This window comes from Notamacropus eugenii, chromosome X (genome assembly GCF_028372415.1).
Source record: "Notamacropus eugenii isolate mMacEug1 chromosome X, mMacEug1.pri_v2, whole genome shotgun sequence".
NCBI lineage: Eukaryota > Metazoa > Chordata > Mammalia > Diprotodontia > Macropodidae > Notamacropus > Notamacropus eugenii.
Genome location: NC_092879.1, coordinates 25,322,581 through 25,346,994, shown reverse-complemented (window position 1 = coordinate 25,346,994; position 24,414 = coordinate 25,322,581). Strand labels below are relative to the sequence as shown.

At 45.6% G+C, this 24,414-nt stretch overlaps 1 protein-coding gene across 1 annotated transcript in view; it reads right to left on the bottom strand.

Moving 5' to 3' along the window:
* Window positions 1–19,658, bottom strand: part of LOC140516288 (uncharacterized protein C8orf48-like) — a gene marked incomplete at its 5' end in the record, with an annotated part of 35,724 nt that extends 16,066 nt beyond the window's left edge. The window contains 6 exons of the mRNA XM_072627298.1: window positions 7,178–7,330; window positions 9,386–9,621; window positions 13,185–13,310; window positions 15,539–15,820; window positions 18,823–18,892; window positions 19,482–19,658. Of these exons, the coding sequence (XP_072483399.1) occupies window positions 7,178–7,330; window positions 9,386–9,621; window positions 13,185–13,310; window positions 15,539–15,820; window positions 18,823–18,892; window positions 19,482–19,658 (1,044 nt within the window). The remainder of the gene's footprint in view (window positions 1–7,177; window positions 7,331–9,385; window positions 9,622–13,184; window positions 13,311–15,538; window positions 15,821–18,822; window positions 18,893–19,481) is intronic.
* Between the last annotated feature and the right edge of the window lie 4,756 nt (window positions 19,659–24,414).

Below are 24,414 nucleotides of genomic sequence, written 5' to 3'. Positions count from 1 at the left end.
TCCTTAAGATTCTGGATCTCCTTTTCTAATTGGCTGACTTCCTTTGCATAACATTTGTTTCTTGGATTATTCTTATTTTTATTTTTATTTTTTTTAGTTTTTCCTCCATCTCGGTCATTTCATTTTTAAAGATCTAAAAATTCTTTTTGGGCAGGGGACCAAGTGATGTTACTCTCTGGGGGTTTCTTTGCTTCAATATTCTCCTCTGAAGATAATCCCTTTCTCCTTTGCCTGTGCATTTTATTTCACAATAATAGCTAATTTTTGTAATCACCTCTAGTCCTGTGGGATGGGAAATGGTACCTCTTCCCCCAGATCTTCAGTTCTCCCCTCTACCTTGGAACCGAAGCATAACTTCCAATCTCAAGGCTTTCTGCCCCACTGCTTCTGCATTCATTCAAGAGCGTGCTTGTTCCTTCTCACCACCACCACACTTCAGAGCACAGCTGGCTCTGGCTTTCCAAACTTCTTCCTGGGATTTTTCTTCTGCTCTTCTAGAATTATCCCAGGAAAACAGTAGTTGTGTCCCTATTCTTATTTATTTACACCCATACATTGTTTGCCCTAAAGTGCTATTTTCATTCTTTTGTGGGGGAAAATCATGAGCGCTTGGAATTATCTGACCTACGCCACCATCTTACCAGAATCCGCTCTTCTGGTTTTATCATTCTATCCCAATCATGGGATTCCCTCTGACCCCTGCTATGCCCCCTCTCAGCAATCCGACTTAGCTCAGGAAGGATGACAGAATTCTGAGATGAATCACCTGAAGCCCCCCCTGAAACTTCACCCCTCAGCTGCTCTAATAAGAGACCAGGAGCATCCCAGGGAACCAGGGGCACTGCCTAAAAGATAACATCATCAACATAATCATCAAAATGGAAACAGAGGAAATGAAACACAAGCAGATAGAAAGATAGCATGTACATAACACTCTAAGGTTTGTAAGTGCTTTACAAATTTTATCTGATTTGATCTTCACAAGAACCACAGGAGGAAGGTGTGATTATTACTCCATTTTACATATGAGGAATGTTAGGCAGACAAAGGCTAAGTGACTTAGCCAGCATCAGGTGGCCAGTAAATGTCTGAGGCCAAATGGGAACTCAGGTTGATTCCACTCGAGTCAATAAACATGTATTAAGCGCCTCCTATGTGCCAGGCACTGTGCTAAGTGCTGGGGATACAAAAAGAGGCAGAAGGTAGCCCCTGCCCTCAGAGAGCTCACAGTCCCTTAGTGGAGACAGCACACAAACAAATACACGAAAAGCAAGCTCTGTACAGGATCAATAGGAAATAATTAAAACAAGAAAAGCCCTACAATTGAGATGGGTTCGGGAGGGCTTCCCGTAGAAGGGGAGATTTTATGTGGGACTGGAGGGAAGAAAAGGAGGTAAATAGTGGGGGTTGAAGAGGAAGTGCATTCCAGGCATGGGAAGCAGCCAGAGAAAATGCCCGACACACAGAAATGGAGTGTCTTGTTCACTGAACAGCCAGGAGGCCATGTCACTGGGCAGAAGAGGACATGTCAGGGATTAAGGGGTGAGAAGACTGGAAAGAGAGGAGGGGGCTAGGTGGTGAAGGGCTTTGAATGCCAAATAGAACATTTCCAAACATATACATGCACACATGCATACACACACACACACACACACACACACACACACACACACACACACAGAGTTCAGTACAAAGATACATTAAATTCAACAAGGAATCAGGTTGGAATTCAGAAGAGGGAGAGGTGGATCAAGAGGCAGAATAGGGTCGGGGGGGGGATTGACTGGAACAGAACAGACTCTTACTTTGAAGGGAGGATCATAAAGTAGAGAACAAAGCAAAGAGAAAGGGTAAGAACCCATAACCAGGGAGTGGTGGAGGGGAAGACAAGAGAAGGAGGAACAGAACAGAAGCAGACCACCAAAAATATAACTCACTAGTGATGAGCGCCCTCCCTCCCCATTCTCTCAAAGAGGAAGGTGGGGTCGAAGAAAGCAAAAGGTGTAAAAGGACAGGACAGAGGGAAATGTACAAAAAGCAATCACAGCACGGAATCAGAATAGGGTGAACCACTTAGTAAATACAGGAAGGTAGCAGACTGGCCTAGAAAGTAGGATCCAAAGACATATTAGGAACAAAAAACACACCTCAACAGATTCACTCAGAGTTAAAATAAGGGTCTGGAGCAAAAGGCTGAAAATCAAAGTAGATAGTAACACAAATCAAAGTAACCCCACCCCTGCCATAAACAGATAAATACATAAGACTAGAGGCTGGGTGTTCAGGGGAAAAAAATCATCAAAGAGATAAATCAGTACTTAATCTGATTAAAATAAGAGAGAAAAAAGCCAAATGAACTGTACCAAAAATGAAAAAGGAGAAATCAGAATGCAAATGAAACTGACCACTTAACTGAAATAGATGCCACATAGATCCAAAATATAGAGATTTTAACAAAACAAGAAACAAAGAATTTACACACGCCAACCTGTGAAAAAGAAATTGAACAAATTGTAAGTGAACTCTGAATGAAAAACAATTCCACAACCACATGGATGTATAAGTGAGTCCTATCAAACATTAAAAGAATAATGTGGTTGCAAAAATGCACCTAATTTCTTCTATGACACAGGTCAAAAGTCTTCTTACCTATCGTTGAGAGAGGTCCAATCAGAGAAAGAGAACCATACCCCGGGATCCGTACTAGCTATCAATTTGCAAAAATATTAAATAAAATAGTAGCAAAAAGCATATAGCAACACATCAAAAAAGCTGGACATTAGAAGAGGAAAAAATCTTTGCAGCAAGTTTCTTTGAAAAAGGTCTGATATCTAAGCTTGTATACATATAGACAGATATACAGATATAGATAGATATAGATGTAGATATCGATATATATATATAGATAGATAGATAGATAGATAGATAGATAGATAGATAGATAGATAGATACAGATATACACAGCTGATTGAAATGTACAAGAATGAAAGCCACGCCTCAACAAATGATCAAAACATCAATGGACACGAATGATTTATATCCATATAAAAAATGTTCCAAATCACCAATAACTGGAGAAACACAACTAAGAGGGGAACTGAGGGATCAAGTGATGCCAAGGTATCGCAAGGAAAAGAAGACTGCAACGCATGGGGGGAAATGATCTTGGAAATGACTGATACTGACAGAACATCCGTAACACTCTACCTATATGCATACTTTCCCAATGACATAAAATTTTAGAGAAAATCACAAACACATGCATCAAGAGAATTCTCCATGAGGGTACTAACAGGAAAGATGGTAGCATTTTACGGTGGACAGCAGATTGAATCTTAAACACGAGACAACAGTCCGAAAGATGTGGAGGACACAAGACACCGCGGTGATTATGGTTTCTTGACTATAACAAGCATTTGGCTTCCTAGAACAAAATGTCACCTTAAAGGCTTCAGTCCCAAAAGGGGTCTCCCACTCATGCATGCAAATCACTCGATGCCCTTAAATATCAAAGAACAGAGAATGAATAAGGAATGGCTGAAGAAAGCCCTTATTAAAGCACTTACTAGGTACAAAGCATTCTCCTAAGCTCTGGGGGAAACACATGAACAGCAAGATAGCTCCTGATCTCAAGGGGCTCCCATTCCAATGAAACAGACAACACAGATGAAAAGTTGGATTGGCAAGTCAGATGGAAAAGTCCCACGGTCCTAAAGGTGCGGTGGCAGAGTAGACAGCAATGAATTTGATTGTCATTTCCATCATAAAATCATACACCTTTTTTGAGAGGGAGCCATCCATCAGGGCCAAGGACTTTGGGGACAAGAACTTTCTTTTATTGGGGGAGGGGTATCTACAAATGAAGTGCTCAAAGCATCTGCAGGAGCAGTTGCCAGGCTAGACTTCTGCAAGGATCAATATCTGGGGTGATGGCCACAGACATGAGGCTGGAAGTATTATAATTTGGAAGGGTGTTGGGCTCGGGGTCCTAGGCTCTCTCCATAAGGGCCTGAGAGGAGATGGTGGTCAAGAACTTGCTTGCCTGGTCATAAATAACAGGCAAGGCCTAAAACAGGGAGACAGAGGCTCATCAAAAACCATCTGTCCTGGTCTCAGAGGGATTCAGTAGAAAGCGTCCCCTGAAAAGGGATTCACCAACAAACACTCCTCTGTGCAGAAGACAGAAGCTTCTTGTTTGGATCAAGCCCTGGAACACTTCAGAACCTCTTGGAAGAGACCTGAAACCACCCCAAACATCCACAGAGGAAATTAATCAGGTAAGGGAAGAATGTCTATTCTCCAGATGATGGCATCAGTTGGAAGGACATCCTCAAGAGCTCCACCACATTGTGCACGATCACTGGCAACCTTGTGATGCCCAAAGAAAGCAAGGATATGCCATTCCTACTAAATTCTGTAGGAAACTCAGGGGAGAACATGGCCCAAGAGGTGCATAAGAAGAAAAGGTCTGCCTACATGGGCTGGGAGCTACAATATGCAGGGAAAACTCTCATCAAAGAGGCCACACAACCATTTAAATATGTGACCATGCACCAACAGCAAAGAGATTGAGAATTTAAAAGAAATGCAAAAACACTGTAGGAGCTTTTGGTTTCCTTCACTTGGGAACTTGCTTCAGATCCAGCAAAAAGATCCACAACAATCAAATTACACAGTTGAGCAGAATGCTGGGGGAAATGGGTCTATTTGGGGAGGGAGGGGAGGGATATGGAGACTTCTGAGTGAGAATCTTCGGAGCATACACTTAGTTTTCAGACTCCAATGACACTTATACAAAAACTGCCAAGGCACGAAGAATTCACACGTAAAAGAAGCATACGCCTTAATAACATCCTTTGCTTTCTGCGATCTGACCAAAACTGTAACAATAAACGCAAGCAGAAAGAAAAAGGCCTAAAAAGGAGATGAAACATGATGGCTGCAACAATGGGGATATCAAAGACCCAATCACAAATACAACATTAAAGAGAATAGTAACCAACAGATAACATGAGAATGCTTATGGGCTCTGACTCCAATGCTCATTAGGGGAAAATTTCTACCTTTGAATAACAAAAGAATAAGAGAACACCAATGACTTGAGGGGCACACAACAAAGTAGCACGAGGTCAGGGAGAGAGGGCAAGCCTGGGATTCAGGGAAACCTGGATTCCGGTCCTGCCTCTGGCATCAGTGGCCTGTCACAGAGACGCTCAGGGACACCGGTGACTAACCACTCCAAGTTACACTTGAGGCCTTGACTGGCATTTGAATAAGGACATAACAGACTACACTAAAGCCTTTCGTTGTGTGGATCACAACAAACTGTGGCAAGCCCTCAAAGAGATGGAAATACCACATCATCTGATGTCTCCTGAGGAACCTGTACGTGGGCCAAAGAGCAACAGCCAGAACCAAACATTAAAACAACTCATTGGTTTAAGGCTGGAGAAGGAGTATGGCAAGGCTGCACATTATCACCTTACTTATTTAACTTCTGTGCAGAGGACATCATGAGAAATGACAGGCTGGATCATTAAAAAGGTTGCCAGGAGAAATATCAACAGACTCAGACATACAGAAGATACCACTCAGATGGCAGAAAGTGAGGAGGAATTAAGAAGCCTCTTGACGAGGAGGAAAGAGGAGAGTTCAAGGCTGGCTTGAAGCTTAACATACAAACTGCCATGATCCTGACAACTAGCCACATCACTTCCAGAACAAAGAGAGGAGGAAGAAATGAAAGCAGTGCCAGATCTCACATTCTTGGGCTCAAAGATCACTGCAGACAGTGACGGCAGCCACGAATTACAAGACAGTTACACCCTGGAAGAAAGCAATGGCAAATCCGGACAGAATTCTAAAAAGCAGAGACTTCCACTTGCTGACAAACGTTGGTATAAGCAGCGCTATGGTTTTTCCAGCAGCAGCGTATGGATGTGAGAGTCAGACAACAAGGAAAACAGAGGGCCACGATATCAACCCACTGCAGCTGTGGTGCTGGAGAAGACTTTTGAGAGTCCCTTGGACAGCAAGGACATCGAATCAGCCAATACTTAAATTAATTCAGACTATTGCCTGGAAGATCAAATGTTGAAGCTGAAGCGTAAAATGCTCTGGCCACATAAAGAGAAGCCAGGAGTCACTGGAAAAGACCATGGTCTTGGGAAAGACTGAAGACAAAAGGAAAAGGGGATGGCAGAGCATGAGATGGGGAGATGGTGTCATGAAAGAGCAAACATGAACTTGGAAAAAACTTTGAGAGACACCAGAGGGTACAAGGGCGTTGTGGGCTGAATGACCAAACGGTAAAAATACGTTGAATAACCTTAAATAACTAATTTAACAAAAAGTGAAAGAAAGGGAGAGAAGAAAACCAAATTACCAAAATCAAAATGACATCAGAGGAATTCACAATGATTAGAAGGGAAATTAAGAAAATTCTCAGGAACTACTATAGTCGGTTACATTTCAAGAAAAGGGAAAAATTAAAGGAAGTAGATCAATAACTAAAAATATGAAATACCTGAACTGGCATAACTGGAAACCTAAACAACCTAACCACACAGAGAAGAACTGAGCAGCCTATACAGGAATTCCCACAGGGGGAGGAAAACACCTCCAGGTCCATGCAGATTTGCAAGTAAATTGTATTAAACCTTCAAAAACAAATCATCCCTATATGCTCCTAGGAAACTATTTTCAAGAACAGAGGGTGAAGGCACCAGCCTCCTTCAATGAGACAAATGCAACCTTGTTATCCAAACCAAAGAGGGACAGAGAAAGAACCCTAAAGAAATATCCCTAAATAAAGACTGATGCAATCCTAAAATACTGAATGAGCAAGGACAGAGCAGCCACAGAAATCTGTTTCTGCTTCTTCTGAGATGCGGCTAATATGTTTTGCACGATTTCACAGGTACACTTGATATCCTATAGTTTGCCTTCTCAGTGGGTGGAGGAGGGGTGGGAGGGAGGGAGAGAGGCTGTAACTGAATTTAAAAAGAAAAGCATATTGGAAATAAATAAATAATAACCAATGAAAACAACATGAGGAGGACAGTCTGACTGCTCCTGGGAGCTACTTCTCAGAAGCCTGTGAGGAAAGCTCTTTGTCCACCTTCAAACTCTCCAGAAATACGGGTCGTTACCAATTCGTGCAGAAGAGCCACTAACTTTGGTATGGTGATGCTCCTCCATCTTCTCTTGGAGCAGAGTGGACTCAAGGAAGGTCTTCTTCTGGCGCAGGAAGGCCAGCTGGGACAGTTCTCCTCTTTTCTTAGTACACTCTGGGCACCGGGAACACGTGTGCTCTCCAACTGCTGATGCCTTGAAATGAGAAATTGGAATAAGAAATTACCGGATGCCATTAGCAACAGTCCGGGTGTTATCCAACTCCTTTCGGAAAGGAACGGTCAATAAACATACTCGGAAGCAGAAAGAGTCACAAGAGCTGGCATCTTTATGGGCCTAATGGTGAAAACGTATTTTTGCGACATTAATCCCCACCATTATCTTGTCAGCTTAGGAGAGTGGGTATCCCTGTTGGACAAATGAATAAAGTGAGGGAAACTGCATCAGCCAGTGTCACAGAGACAGTGCGGTGGCAGAGGTGAGACACAAACCTAGAGCCCTGAATCCAAGGCTGGCCTTGAGAAAGAAACAAACTGAAAAGATTCCCTATGGTAATGACAACTGCTAGCATTCACTTTCCAAATACTGTCCTACCTTATATTCAATCAGTTCCAAATCCACCAACCTAGACTCTATCTGGCCAATACTTCCCCCACGTCTACCCGACAAGAATAAAATGAGGGCCAGCCTTAAAGAAGTGCTTCACTAATTTTAGACTGAAAGCTAATATCAAAGCAGACTGGCACATACGCTACACCCTCAACGGAAAGAGAACACAAATCTTTCCAAGGTCCTTAGATGGACTTCCTGGCCTTACATCATTCTAAGCTTTAAGCCTCTCAACTCTCTTCATACAGACATGTTCTACAGGTTGCTATGCCTTCTCTATTATGTGTCCTTGCTCCCCCTGAAAGGTTCATGTTGGATGACACCTATGGATTCACACTGTGCTCTCTGGACAATACCAGCTCCCGTTCTTCCTCATCAGAATTGTTTTCCCTGTGCCTTCACAATTTATGGAGAGCTTCCAAAAGCAGAACTGTAGTCCTTGCCATGCTCCTGATACACTCTGATTCCTGGGAAAGGTGCCCCACCCCTACCAATTCTAGGGTGCATATCAGCCTTGTCTTGATACTGCCTTCCTGTCTCCCACAAATTCTGGCTGGGCATGGTGGCCCTCACTGGTGAACCCTTACATGAGGGAGGCTGAGGCTGGTGAATGCTTTGAGTTCAGGAGTTCTGAGCCGTTGTGTCTTAGGGCTGAGGCCGATCAGGTGTCCACACTAAGTCTGGCACTGACATAAGGAACCCCAAGAACAAGGAGCCACCAGGCTTCCCGAGGAGAGGCCCAGGTCAGAAATGGAGCAGGTCAAAGCCCCAGCACTATCAGCAGTGAGATTGGTCCAGAGAGTGGTCCCTGTATTTCCATTCTAGGAGCGATAGGGAGGCCCAGTTTCAAGAACACAAAAACAAACAAACGCCTTCTAAAAAGCCCCACCTCTAATATGGGGAGGTCACTTTGTCCTACCACTCCCATCATTCTCACCAACCCACCCACGCCTCACTACCCTATGCAAAATTTTCAGAAGAATGAGATTCAGAAAGGAATTTCCCCTGGTTGGCTCTCTGGCCTTTCCAAGTCATCTTGCTCCTATCTTCTGCTTTTACGCAAGGTTCAATGCCTCCTCTCCTCCCTCAGAGGTGGCCCTCAGAACAAAAGGGATAAAATCAGTGTGCCAAATCTATCCAGCACCTCGTGTGAGTCTCACAGGACCTGTATGATGTTCTACACACTGACAGCCTCCCATCTCCTCAAAGAAGACAGGCTGTACTGTCTCACTTCTGGGCCGAGCTCACTGTGGGGTTTGGGGCATGTTTCCATGTACATCGCTCCAGTCTTGCTGGTAACGACTTCTTTCCCAGACCTCTCATCCTCATGATGACCTCTAGTCTCCCCACACCTCAGTGTTCTCCCAGGCTGTCACCCCTCCTGGCTTCACCATCACTCCTTCATTCCTGACTCCAAGCTCCCTCCACTACACGGGTGTTGCCCTTCCTTGGTACCACTTCATTCCCAGCCCTCACACCCACCTGCCTGGCTGCCAACGTGATTTTGCTATTCATCAAACACAATGGCACAGGATTCCTATGTCTGTGGGAAAACATAGGTCCCCTTTAGAAGAAGCGTGTCAGAAGAATTCTTTCCTTTTCTGAGCAGCTTCCAAAGCTCATGGGCCCCAGTTTCTGTACCTTGCTGGGTGCTGCCCTCAGGTTTTGCTGAGAGATTCTGTTTATCAGCCGAGGAGGAACAACACAGTTGTTCGCTTCATCTGTCACTGGCTTCCCTGCATCCAAGCCTCGCTGCTGCCTCTGACGGCTGCCACCGTTTGTCTCCTGAGGGTTCAGTTGATGACGAATCAGCTTTACCTTCCTGGCACAAAAAGCCTGCAGAGCGTCCTGTTCACTCTTTGATGCCTCCACGATGTCTGTCAACAACACACGCACAGGACAAAAATGTCTGTTACTCTATTAGGTGAAGGAAGAATTACGTCTGTTCTATCCCCAGCACTTTCTGCTTTTATCATTCAGGAAGGAAAAAAAGAGACAACAGCAGATTTCCAAGAAAGAGAGGGCAAGGTAGAGAGGAGAGCACCACAACAAAGCAGAGGGGCACTGGATCCAGCTGTGTTTGAATCGTGGCTCTACCACTACCCAGGGGATCGAGGGGCACCTGCCTCTTTGGCCTTGGTTTCCTCATCTTCAGAGTAAGCTGACTAGGAAACAAGGTGGCCAAAGGGTCTTACAGCTCTGCTGCCAAGTGTGACAGAATGTCAGGAATCACTGTCCCAATAACTGGTTTGAGGAAGGGTACGTTAATGCTGACATGACCCTTGTTCCACTGAAGTGAACAGAGCATCCCAAACCAAAGTTCCACACCTTGCTTTCCCTTGGGCTAGGAATGCTGTCTTTTGTTTCATGATAACTAGAAAACGGAAGCGGACATTGGCTGGGGAAGAACAAATTTCAACGAGAAAGGGAAACTTGGCTCACGTGGATCCCCCTCCAAGCAGGACTCCCTCTAAAAAATCAACAAAATGTCTCTGACAGACGTTGGCTAGAAATGCAGAGCATGGTGCTTCTCTTCCACTTGAAAAATCCTAGGAATCTCACAGCTGGAAGGGCCTCCAGAAGTCATTTAGTTCCACCCCTACCGGAAGCACAAATTTCCTCCACAACATTCCCTGAAAAAATCCACCTCCCCCAAATTCAGTGTCTGAAAACTCCCTCACTTCTCAGGGCACCCTAAGGCTACTCTCATGTTTTACCATAAGAATTTGAAATAATCTGAGTTAAAGGATGCCTATTCACTTCAGCTCAAAGTCATGTTCACATGACTCTTGGACTTCCTCCTACCTGGCCCTCCTAACTGCCCAGGAATGCTACCTCAGGTTCACCTGTTACAGCTTTCACAGACACTCCTCCATCAGTGGGCACAGATAACCCACTCTGGTTTCCCCAAAGTCCTCTTGTGAACAGTCTGATGTGGACAGAGGACCGTGGTTTTGGGCTCTGACTTCCTTGGGGCACACGTCCAGCCTAACAGGACAGGGACTTTTCTCTCCATATTTATAATGATTATCTCTACAACATGGGCTAGATTTGGGGGAAGAAAAGGGAATTTGGACAGGACTGCACTTTCCTTTCTGTACATTCTTTGCACCAAAGGGTGGAGGCCTTCAAAGCACTTCGGTTGGCAGGATTTAGGGATGAAACGGATGTCAGACATCCTCTGGGCAGACAGAGGGTGTTACAGAGAAGGAATCGGATACCAAGGTAGATTTACTGTCTGGTCTAAGGTCACAAATCACTCAGAAGTCTTGACTCCAATCCAGGGATGCCATGCTGCCTCTCCCCTGGTCCTCCTGCCTTGTCCATCTCCTTACACCTCACTGACCCACAGGTACTTTTCCATCCAGGGACTCTGGCCTCCTGGCTGCTCCCCCAAGACCACCCTCCTTCTTGGTTTTACCTCTGCCTGTCCCCCAGGCCTGGAACCTCTCCCTCATCATCTCCACCTCCTGACTTCGCTGGCTTCCTTCAGTTCTCATCTAAACCCCCAACATCTCCAGGAAGACTGTCCCTACCCTTCTGAATTCTAATGCCAGCCCCCGTGAATTATTTCCTAATTTAGCCTGTGTGTCTGATTTAGACATATCTGTTTGCCTTTCCTCTCTTTCAGCAAACTGTGAAGTCCTTCAGGGCAGGAATGGTTTTGGTGGTTTTTTTTTTATCTCTTTTTGTATCCCCAGGGCTTAGCAGAGTGCCTGGAACATAGTAGGTGCCTAATACATATCTGCTGATAAACTGACAGGAAAACGCAATCTGGTGCACAATAAGTGAAAAGAATAAAACCAAATATTCTCACGCAAAAGAGGAGCAGAAAACTAACTTTTCTGGTGGACAATATAACTACAATCTAGGAGAAGGAATCTAACCAAAGGCAGACAAAGACGGCTTGGCAAAGGTATATGAGAACTGCACCAAAAACTGAGCTCCCCAAATGGACCATTTTCAGTTCTGTCTAGCAGAAAATTAATGAAATCAAATGCATCTTGAGAGGACAAAGGTATTGTAACGTTCTCAGCTACGAGGGATAAAGGCACACACACACTGATATGAGGAGGACAACCGGTAGAAAGAACACTGGATTCCAAGGTTGGAGACCTGGGTTCAAATCTTGCTTCACCTACTTAGTATCCACCTGACCATAAGCTGGGCACTGAACCTCTCAGGGCTCAGTTTCCTTGTCTGTACAGCAGCAGGGTTGGATCACATGGTTTCCCAGGTCCCTTCCAGCACAAGAAGGTCAAAGTGTGTCCACAAAGAGGAAATATATGATACTTCTGGGCTCTGCCTTCAATTTCACTCTGCAGTACCTGGACACACCTTCATTGTCACAGGACTTGCGTTATGTTTCCAGATAAAAACTTTCAGGGTTTGCAAGAAGCACCAAGCAAACCCAGCTTTCTTTCCGATAAATGAAATCTTGTCTCCAGACATGTTGGAGGTGGGCGTGGTAGCACCATTTCAGGTGTAAAGAACAGGTGATGGCTTCTAATGAGCACCTACTTAATATCACCCAAGGGATATGGGGTATGGAAAAGGTGGGAGTTGGGAAAGATTAACTGCTGGGACAGGAGGTTTCCTTTGCTGCAAGCAAGGGCCCTTACTCTGTGGAAAACCGAACAGAGCAAAGCTGTCCATTTCAACATGAAATACCCGGTTTTGTCAGCCATAGCTGGAATGAGCATACCTGACATTTCTCCAGAACAAAACAGATGGAGAAAATGAGGCACTCTGTGACTAATGGTGTTTTCCATAGACTCACCAATCATATTCCTCACTTGTACTGGAGTTCCCTCTCTACAGCTCAATTTTGTCTTTGAGCCAGGATTGGAACCCAGATCTCTTGGGCTCAAGCACCGGAAGTTTTTTTTTGTTTGTTTGTTTGTTTGTTTACTTCACCACACTGCTCCTGATAACTGGACCCAAGACCTCAGTCTCCAAATCCAGTGCTATTCACACCCAGGACTTGGGTACCAGTAGAGGGATAGACCATGATGATGATGAAACCTCTACCTGTGTACGTAAAAAGGGAAACACCTGCACAGTGCCTCTACAGTATTTCCTGGAGCATTTCCTCTAGTTCTGCCTTCCCTGGGAGAGGGCACAAAGGCCAAAACCTCAGCATTTTGTCCCAGCAAAGGAAGAAGATGCGGGATACCCTCCATCTGCTTCACCAACCTCCTTCCACAGTTAAAAAACAAAAAAGGCCCAGGCTGGCTCAGCAGGACAATTAACAGCTACTCGCATTTATATAACATTTTGAAGTTTACATAAGGCTTGTGTCATAGTACCCCTGGGAGGCAGACAATCCAAGTATGATGTCTGTCTTACAGAGAAGGAAACTGAGGCTCAGATAGGCTAGGCACCTTGCCCATGGTCCCACAGAGAAGGAGGTTACTGTGAACTCAGGGCACGGGCTTACCTGCTTGGAACGTGGGGCCGGCCTGGGGCTCTTCAGTGTGACTTTCTTTGCCCTTGAGAAGCTGGATCCACTTTTGAGTCAATTTCTCATCCAGAGTGGCAGACTCCAATGGGTTCAATGACTCATCTAAATCAAGCAGTGAAAAGTTGGCTGACCATGGTATGGGGTTAGCTACTGAAGACCTCACAAAGAAGGCTCTTGCCACCAAAGTCTTTGAGGCCATCCAATGCTTCAACATCAGAAACCCATAAGGTATTATCATTAGTTTCAGGAAACTAAAGAAGACTGCACCCTCCCCAAGCCTACCTCTGCATCCCAAGGACCAAAGTGCCTTTCAACATGCTCAGAACCTGACCAATCCCCTCTTGGCAGCCTCGCCTCTGGGAGTGTGAGATTCTCCTGGAGAGCAGGGCCTGGTTTGCTTTTCTAGGTGCACTTTCTACAGGGCAATGCCAAGAAATGCTATTTTGTTAATGCCTTCCTCCAAGGCCCATGACAGGAATCTCTAACAACCGAATTTGAAGGATTATAACAGACTAAGGAAGAGACACTAGGGGGGGAGGGAGGGGAGGGTGGGGGGTTGGGGTTCAGCCCTGCCTCCCTAGGATGACCCCATGGAGGGCACTATGGACTCTAAGGTCATTCTAGACCTCTTGAGGACACCCTACTCAGTGATGAGACCAAATAAATACACTAGATCCCAGGTACCAAAAACACTTTCAATACGCTATTTGGGACATAATAAGAAACAACACATCTAGCACTGTATAGCAGGGGTTCCTCCTTGGCTACAATGGGCAGAGGAGCCCCGCCCCTTCCCCCCCCCTCCCCCCCCCCCCCATAAAATCCTTGAGTTTGAAAGTCCTGCAGGAAGCCAACCACTTGGATTGAGAAAGCAGGCTCCTGCAACTCAGGAGAGGTGGCAAAAAACCAGAGGCCCAGAATGGTAATGTGTTTTTGGAAACAGCAAATGTGTTGGTTTCTTTGGATGAACCATACTTCTCCATTACCATGGAAGGTACTATTGAGGATGGGGAGATGTCTCTGCGGTGGTAGTAAGGGAATATAAAATCACCATCATTTCTTTTAAATGTTGTCTCATCCCAACCTCTGCCTCCAGGCTGGAGAGTGCACCTAAGTCTGCCTGCCCAAAGCGCTGATGAATGAAGGGCCCAGAACCTTGCTGTTAGCCTGTTGTAGGGTTCAAAGCCCTTATAAGCAAATAGTTTCTTTCCCCAGATGCCGTGTGTATGCATTTCCCCTGTCTGTGCCGTAAGGAGATGGAGACATGGTTAGCTTCTTTGCTCAGGTAACCCTGAATTTAGCTGAAGTCCATCACCCGGCTATGCCTCATCATTCTTTTCTCCCCTCTGTCAGGACAGACACTGTCCTGGCGGACAGACCCCAAAGACTGGTGCTAATGGAAAGAATGGCCTGTGAAATGAGTTTTCCCACATAGCAAATATCCAAAGTCACTTCTATATGGCCTTAGAATGCATGTCTTCATTTTCCTGGAGCAGATTTTTTTGTAATTATATTCACTGTACAGAAATATCCAACACAGACTGCACTGCGTGAGCACACACCATCTAGGAGGAGAGAGTGTGGTGTCAGGGAAAGACAACCAGATTTCATATCAAAATTTGTGGGTTCAAATCCAGCTCTTCTCAAAATTACCCATGTGATGTTTTACAAGTCACTTCAGCTCACTCATCTGTGAATCAGAGTTGGAGACAACTCTTCAGGACCCTTTGAACTCTCAATCCTGGGTCCCCAATGCACGTAAAATTCACAGACAGGGTGACTGTCAGGAAGGGATTCAAATGGGGATGCAAAGGGGAACGAGCCGAAGGCTGTAGAGGACTGGGTGGCTGGGGGAGGTAGTGGGGAAGGTCAAGAAACACTGTGAGGATCCTGCTGAAGTCATTCACTGTGACTTCCAGTGGCCTTCCCTAACCCTCAACGTACTTTCCCTGGAACAGCCTGGCCCGCTTCAGCAACATACCCTGGGATGGACCATTTATCTCTACTTGGCCTGTGGCCTCCTAGGAACTGGTGAGCTACACATCGTTAGCATTTCCATCTTGGGGGACCGGGCCAGGGGCTTCATTCTATTCAGTTTTGCATGTTGTGGATGTCCACATTGAACCTGTCAAGGGCAGCAGGGCTGCCTCTCATTACTCTAGAAAAAAAGAGGCAAAGGTGGTGAGTGGGTGGGAGGGCAACCCTGAGTTTGTGGTCCACAACTTATTTGGCAAGGTGCCTGGCCTACAGGGAGGTCCTTGATAAATGCTTACCAACTGATGGGCTGACAAATAGCCCTTTCCCACTCCCTCCCAAGGGGATGTCAATACCTCCGTCCTTGAAGCTTGGCATCAGCTTCTTGCTCACAGGATAGCTCCCAGACACACTGGACCTGGTCAGGCCTTCTTCAGAAGAGACCAAGGAGTCAGAGGACTTCCCCTCAGTCAGGTGACATTTTCCTTCTTCTACTTCCTCCTCCTCCTCCTCTGTGAAGGACTCAAAGGTCTCACTGGAATAGTCAGAAGGAGCCCTGCTGTACTCCACTTCTGACTGAGGAGAATCAACCCTGGGCATCTTGGGTGAGGCTCCACCAAGGACTGCATAAGGTACTGCTGCAAAGACAAAATGGTGGCTCCATTGGCAAATAAGCTCTTTGTTCTCTGCTCCCTGCCCTGCTCTCCTCACTCCCTTGGCATGGCATGTGGAACATCACAGAACCAGGAGGACTTACGGGGCTGACAGACAGGGACAGACACAGGAAACAAGAAAGATCTCCAAATGAGACCTTCCTCAACTACATCTCATCAGAGAGCACATCTCTTTGGCATCTGCCTGAAATGAAGACATGCAACCGTAGCTCACCAGAAACTGAGAGACTTTGTGGGGATCTAGGCATATTTATGGAAAATGTTGGGATGTTCATTTTTCTCTTAAAGTGAACTGGGAACGGTTAGGGTTGCAGTTAAGGTTAGGAAGCAAAGTGGACCCCTGGGCTTAACAACTCCCAAAAGGATTACCCTGAACTACAAAACTGAGGCTTAGATTTCTAGTCAGTTACCTGGGCTGTACAGCTAAATGACACCCACCTACCCAGTGGGAAGGGGAGGGGAAGAGCTCAAAGGAACAAGAACAGGGTCACTCATTAGGTTAACTAGGTCCACACAATGGTCTCCACAGCAAACTGTTCGGTAGGTCAAATCCACTTCTTTGAGGGTGGATGCCATCTGAGAAGTCTTCTGTCACTACTACTTTTTCTCTTTTGTTTTTAGTTCTTCTTTCTCATGTTTGATTAAATAATAAAATTTAATAAACAACAAAACTTTTTAAAAAGAAGCTAATCGCTGGCCCTGCAAATTCAGGTTTCCATTCTAAAAGCAATTTTGGGGGGAACCTATAGTACTTCCCACAGGCTACACCTTGTTCTAAGGACTGTAAGGCTTGAGTCCTCTCAAGCTTAAACAGCACTGTGTGTACATTATCTCAGTGGTTCCTCACTCTGTCCCTGTGAAGGAGGGACTACAGGTATCACCTTCCCTCCTATAAAACCCAGGTTCAGTGACCTGAGTGCTCATGATCACACAGGTAAAAGGATCACAGGCAGGATAAGAACTCAGGTTTCCCAGGTACCAACTTCAGCCCTATAACCCCCATACCACATTGTTCCCTCTCCTTACTAGATGTTAAAACATCAATTCCCCACAATGCTCAATGCAACCAGTTGTCTCATTCCTTTCATTTTCTGGGCTGAAGGGGAACCAGAAAAGCATTTCTCTTTCAACTCTTGGGGACGAAACCTTCTCAACAACAACAAAAACATAGTTCACGTTCCTGTCTTACTCAGTACAGCATGATGTACAACATGTCCTTTGATAACTCAGAATGTTGCTGAACACAACCCCATCCTTCTGAACGATGCTCCCTGCTCTCTATGGGAGGTGGGAGTACAACGTGTGCAGGGAGATCTGTCTGTAGGGACACCAGATCAGCCCCTGCCAGTTCTTCCTGGTGGCTGACATTACTTTTCCGTATATGGTCTTCATCCCAGCTCCTCTGCCCCACCTCCGGGAGCATGTGATACTATCATCTGGACATCCTCCTCTTTTCCTGAAAGGGTGCTGGGGGCAAGTAAAAGACCACTGGAAATGTTACTGTAAGAGACCTCAAAGGCCAGACGTCCCACCCTCCAGAATCCATGGACGGTTTTCAGGGGCTCTGTGGACTTGGATGGGAGCAGGAGGTGGGGAATGACATGTTCCTTTCCCCAAACTTCTCAGTGACCTTGAGCATCTCCAATTAGGAATGGAGGCAACAGACGCGATTCTGAACATGGGTCCATCAGCCTCGCCACACTGACTGCCCAAGGGGTTCACAACCCCCAAAATGCGAAGGTCCCCGATCTAGAGTCTAAGCAGCTAGCTTCGTTTCACTGAGGAGACTCCCGAGTGCTTTGGCTAGGCCCCAACACCTAGTTCACAGCCAGGACCAAGCCCAGGCCCTGCCTTCAGCCTCCTTCCCCTCTGTCTTCTCCTATTCCTCCTCTTCTCTACTCCCACTACTTACACCCTACTACAAGCTTGGTGCCAGTTTACTGACGTCTCCTCTGAACCTTCAAATAATTCTGACAAGTTGTTGGTCAAGCCCTTCTATCGCTAGAATACGTATGTGTGTGTTTCTAATGCTTTACGATAGCTGGTACAGTCCTACTGTTTTCATATCCCTTCTCTCAGGTGATCAAAGAATCCCTTCTATCACCAACTACTCAAGTTGGAAGTCCCTTTTTGACCCCAGGACACTAGATCTAGAAGAGCTCCTGGAAATCTTTGGGTCCTACTTCTTGCCACTGTCCAGGAGAAAGGAGGGACCCTGTCCAAGGACAGGTGGCTAAGGAGCAGAAGGACCAGGGGTCCTGGGAACAGAACCCAGGTCTCCCACCTGCCAGGCCCTTTCCACCACATCAGGGGAGGCAGTGCCTGCAGTCAAATTCAACATGGACTAAGTGGGGAATGCCTCTCAAATGGGGAACGGCTAAACGAGCTGCGGCATATGTTCATAATGGAATTCTACTCTGCTGTAAGAAATGACGAGCCAGATGATTTTAGAAGAACATGGAAAGACTTGCACAAAAAACAAGCAGGGCCAAAAAAAAGCTGTCGACAGTAACAGCAAGGCTGTTTGAAGAACAACTTTGAGCAACAAGAAGTCCTATTATAAATACCCAAATGAACCACAGAGGGGCTATGAAGGAAAAACCTATCTGCATCCCCAGAAAGAACTCACCCAGACACAGATACACACATACATACATATCCATATATATGTGTGTATATGTATATTATGTACGTGGGCACATGCAGTGTATACATGTATATGTGTGTATATGTTTGTGTGCAGCGGTAACCACCTCTGGGGCTTGGGGGGGAGGAAAAAAAATGCAAGTTACATGGCAACTTTGTTGTCTATTTCAAAAGAATAGCACCCTGTACATAACAGATCTACACTTTCAGTGCAATCCTCGGTTTTTCTATTCCACTTTGTTAAGGAAATGCTTGTTTTATTTCTTGGGTCGACACACAAAAAAAAAAAAAAAGGTGGCCCAAGGGCCTACTTACTGTACCTGAGCCCTCCCAGGTGGTGTTGGGGAGCCAGAGGCTCCCAGGACCCCTCGGGGCTGCCCACCTGGGCTTCTACAAACAAACAAACAAGTCCAGCCCTGCCCTCAGAAGGTTATTCCTGGGGGGGAGGGGGGAGGGAAAGAAGAGAGAGGGGGGGGGAGAAGACAGGAGGGAAAGAGGGGGAGGGGAGAGGAGGCTGACAGCTGTGGCTGTCCTTTGTGAGGCATCTGCGGAACTACTTTGTGGGGCGCAGCTGTCTCGGGGGCGGGGGGGGGAGGGGGGAGATGGGGGGGTCGTCTCTAGACCTCACCGGGAGGCCTAAGGACGGTGGGGGGGGGGGGCGGGGATCAGGGCACCCTGGGCTGGCCCAATTCCAGCCCCAGGTACAGACTGGGCCACTGAGGCCCGGGGGGAGCCTCAGTCCGGTCTCGGAGGGCGGGGGCCCCTCAGCCCAGCCACGGGAAGGGCAGGCCCCAGGAGGTCTGCGCTTTCAGGCGCGGAACTGAGGGGGCACCGGAGCTGGAGGGAAGGGCCCCGAGCCCGAAACCAGGCCCGGGGCCTTTTGGGGGTCGGAGTGGGGTATCTGCCCCGAGAGGGCCAGAGCTGGAGGAGGTGGGGCCGCCCCACGGTGATGGGGGAGGGAGGGCAGAGCGAGGCCTACCGAACTCCGGTACCGGGGACGACGCTTCTTCCTCCCGCGGGGACAGCGACACAGCGGCCTCGTTCTCACCTCGGTTTTCCGGGCAACCGGGAGGGCCCAGAGCCCCCACCCCCTCCCCACACAGGGACCCCGGCAGGGGAGGGGGCGGGGCTTTCTCTCCCGGTGCCCGTGGGGCCTTCAGGGGCTAAGGCGAGGCTTCCAGGGCTCTGGGGGCGGGGCCTGCTGAGCGCTGGGGGCGGGGATTAGGGCGGGAGGGGCGGGCCAAGGCAGGGATGGGGGGTGGGGGGCAGCCCTCCCCCAATGAGGTCAGGCCTAAAGCCCATCCTGCCTCAGACTGGTCCTTCTCTCCTGTCACTCATCATTCATTCACTCACTCATGCATGCCTGCCTCTCCTCTTTTTTTTTCCTTCCTTTTTTCATTTGTTCTTTCTTTCCTTCCTTTTCCCTTCATTCCTTCTTTTCTCCCTTTCTTCTTTTCCCCTCTCTTCTTTCTTTTCTCTTTCCTTCCTTCTTCGGTTCTTTTGTTTCCTTCTACCTTTCTTTTGTTTCTTTACTTCATTCTTCCTTTCCTTCCTTTTCTTTCTTCTTTATCTTTCCTTATTTCTCCTTTCTTTCCTCCTTTTGTTCTCCTCGCTTCTTTCTTTTTCTCCCTCCCTTTCTTTCTTTCCTTCCTTCTTTCTTTGGTTTCTTTCCTTATTTCTTTCTTCCTTCGCTTCTTTCGTTTTCTTTCCTTCCTTCCCCATTCCTTGTTCAATTCTCTTTCCTTCCTTCTTTCTTTTTCCTTTCTTTCCTTCCTTTTCCCTTCCTTTTTGATCTGCCTTTCTTTCTTGCTTCTTTCCTCCTTTTTTCTTCCTTTCTTCTTTCATTTCTCTTTCTTTATTCCCTCTCTTTTCTCTTTCCTTCCTTTTCTCCCTCTTTTTCATTTCTTCTTTCTTCCTGCTCTTTCCTTCCTTTTTTCTTCCTTTCCTCCTGCCTTCTTTCTCTTTTTTCCTTCTTCCTTTCTTCTTTTTCTTTCCTTCCTTTTCTCTTTTTTGTCCTTCTGTCCTTTTCCTTTCTTTTCTCTTTCTTTCCTTCCTCCCTGGAACTTATGACCAAACAGGAGATAAGAGAGAACTATAGGATGCAAAGTGAATCATCCTGATTACATTAGATTAAAAGGTTTTTGTACAAAAAAAAAAAAAAAACGCAGATAAGATTAGAAGGAAAGCAGAAAACTCAGAAAAAGGTTTGTACATCACCTTTCTCTGATAAAGATCTGATTCCTCAAATATGTAGAGAACTGACTCAAATCTGTAAGAATTGGAGACACTCACCAGTTGACAAATGGTTAAAAGATATGAAAAGGCAGGGGTCAGAAGGAAAAATGCTATCTCTACTTCCGTGATAAAATGCTCTCAATCACTTCTGATTGGGGAAATGCAAATAAAACCATTTTGAGGTACCACCTCACACTGTTCAGATTAGCTCAGATGACAGAAAAAGAAAAGGACAAATGTGGGAGGGCATGGTGGAAACATTGGGACACATACTCTGTTGCTGGAGCGGTGAACTGACCCTCAACTGATTCTTGTGAACTGATTCTGAAAAACACTTTGGAACTCTGCTCAAAGAGTTCTAAAACTGTGCACATCCTTGACCCAGAAATACTACAGCTGAATCTGTCTCCCAAAGAGATCAAAGCAAAAGGGAAAGGACAAATGTGCACAAAATTATGTGTAGTAGTTCTTTTTGTGGGGGTAAAAAAGTAGAAACTGAGAGGACACTCATCACTTTTTTTACTAATTTTATTTATTTTCAGTGTTCTACAATCACTTACCATATAAGACTTTTTTCCCCTCCTTCCTCCCTCCCTCTCCTCCCTCCCTGAGAGAGCACACAGTTTTATATAGGTTCTACACATACATTCCTATTAAATACATTTTTGCTATAATCATACTGTGTTGAAGAATTAAAATGAGTGAGAGAAGTCATATAACAAACCAAAATGTAATACACACACACAAAATAAAATGATCTGCTACATTCTGCAATTAAATTCCGTAGTTCTTTCTCTGGATGTGGAAAGCATTTGGCCTTAAAAGACCATTGGGAATTTTTTTAAGTCCTTGCATTACAACGAAGTTCCAAGTCTACCAGAAGAAACTCTCGCACACCGTGGTCGTTGCTGTGCACAAAGTTCTCCTGGTTGTGCTCCTTTTGCTCGGCATCAGATCATATAAGTCTTCCCAGGCCTCTCTGAAGTCTTCCTGCTCATCATTTCTTATAGCACAATAGTATTCCATTACATTCATATACCACAATTTATTCAGCCGTTCCCCAATTGATGGGCATCCCCTTGATTTCCAGCTTTTGGCCACCACAAAGAGTGCTGCTGTAAATATTTTTGTACATGTGAGACCCTTTCCCATTCTTATGATCTCTTGAGGATACAGGAGGAACATCAATTGGGGAATGGCTGCCCAAGTTGTCCGTGTGATTATGATGGAATACCATTGTGCTATTAGAAATGATGAGTAGGATGCTTTCAGAAAAACCTAGGATGACTTACCTAACCTGATGCAAGGAGAAGTGAAGAGAAACAGGAGAACACTGTATACAGTGATAGCAGTGCTGTCCAGTGATCAGCTGGGAATGTCTTAGCTCTTAGCAATATGACAATCAATTCTGAAGGACTTATGATGAAAAATGCTGTCCATTCCAGAGAAAGAATTGATGAATGCATACTGAAACTTTTTTTCTTTTTCTTCTTATGCCACATTTCTTTCTCACTGTGGCTAATATGGAAATATTTTACATGACTACACGTGTCTATGGAAAGCTACATAAAATTTCTTGCCTTCTCAAGGGGGAGGGGAATGGAGAGAGGGAGAGAATTGAGAACACAGATTTTTTTTTTTTCTGAAAAATGAATGTTAATTCTGGAGAGCAATTTGGAACTATGCCCAAAGGGCTGCAACAATGCACATACCCTTTGACCCAGCAATACTGCTTCTAGGACTGTATCCCCAAGAGATCATAAAAATGGGAAAGGGTCCCACATGTACAAAAATATTTAGAGCAGCTCTCTTGGTCGTGGCCAAAAACTGGAAATCGAGGGGATCCCCATCAATTCGGGAATGGCAGAATAAACTGTGGCATATGAATGTAATGGAACACTATTGTGCTATAAGAAATGATGAACAGGAGGACTTCAGAGAGGCCTGGGAAGACTTATGTGAACTGATGTTGAGTGAAAGGAGCAGAACCAGGAGAACTCTGTACACAGCAACAACCACAGTGTGTGAGGAATTTTTCTGGTAGACTTAGTACTTTATTGCAATGCAAGGACTTAAAAAATTCCCAGTGGTCTCTTAAGGCAAAATGCCTTCCACATCCAGAGAAAGAACTATGGAATTCAATCGCAGAATGAAGCAGATCATTTTCTTTCCTATCATGTTTTGTTTTGTTTTATGATTTCTCTCATTCATTTTAATTCTTCTGTGCCACATGACTAAGGTGACACTTATTTAATAGGAATGTCTGTGTAGAACCTATATAGTATTGCGTGCTGTTTCAGGGAGGGAGTCGGGAGGTACAGGGGGAAGGAGGGAAAGGGAGGGGGAAAAAATCTAAGATATATGGAAGTGATTGTACAACACTGGAAACAAATAAAATAATAATTTAAAAAAAGAGGAATGAATGTTAAAACTTGTTGATACATGTAATCAGAAAACATAAGAAATAAGTTTCAAAAAAGTAACAGAAAGTATAAAATATGAACACAGCCCCAAAATACCCTTTACCCAAATAAAGAGGGATGTAAACAATTGGGGAAATATTAATTGTCAGATAATATTAATGATCAGTTGGAGGTAATATGATAAAAATGACAATTCTCACTCGGTTAGTTTTCCAGTTCAGTCCAGCTACCAAAAGATTACCTTAGAGAGCCAGGAAGATATCGTCTTGGAATTCATCTGAAGGAACCAAAGATCAAGAATCTGAGGCAAATTCCTGAGGAAAAAAGGAGCAAGCAGAAGGACCGGATCTCAAACTATACTGCAAGCATGCATTAATCAAATACTTGGGTAGTGGGACAGAATTAGAGAGCTTGATCAGTAGAAGAGATTAGGGAGAAAACATAGGAAAGCAAAGGGCTTGGTACCGTGGCACTTAATGAACACAAAGAGCCCAGCTACTGGGCCAAGAACTCACCATCTGACAGAAACTGATGGGAGAATCAGGCAACAGTCTGGCAGAAAGGAGGTATAGACCAGCCTCTCACACTGTATACCAAGACACACGCTAAATGGATAGGTGCTTTCACCATGACGGGTGACATCATAAACCAATTGGAGGAGCACTGGAGAAATCACCTATCCGCTCAGTGGCTAGAGGAAGAATTCATGACGAAACGGGAGATAGACAGTGAACTGACTGATAACTGATTGATGAAACCATGACATGGAGGCAGGCACTCCTGGTTCTTTGGGTGCTCCCTGGAAAAGACCATGATGGCAGCAGGAAAAGGGACGGCGATAACGTTCCAATAAGGCACAGAGAGTATGGAGTCAAGTGACAAAGGAGGCCCAAGGGCAGATGGCTTGGGGAGCAGGGGAAGGTTGTGGTGAAGGGAGGTAGGCAGTGCAGGGGAAGAGGGAATGGTGGCGGAGAGGCAGAGAGTAGCCCTCCTATGGAAGAGCTGGGAGAAAGTATCTTACCTGAGCCTTGGGAGCAATGGGCACCATGGACACTCGGGAGATGGAGAAGTGGTCGGGGGGATGGAGTTTGGGGTCTCATTTTTATAGGGGTTGGGGAGGGAAAAGAACAACTCTTGCCTGTGCCACGTTAAGGTGAGGTCATTAACCTATTCAAATCATCTCAAAGTTGTCCCTGAAACTTGAATGTTGACACATCCGTGTCATCTTAAAGTAATCAGTGCCACTTGCTGTTC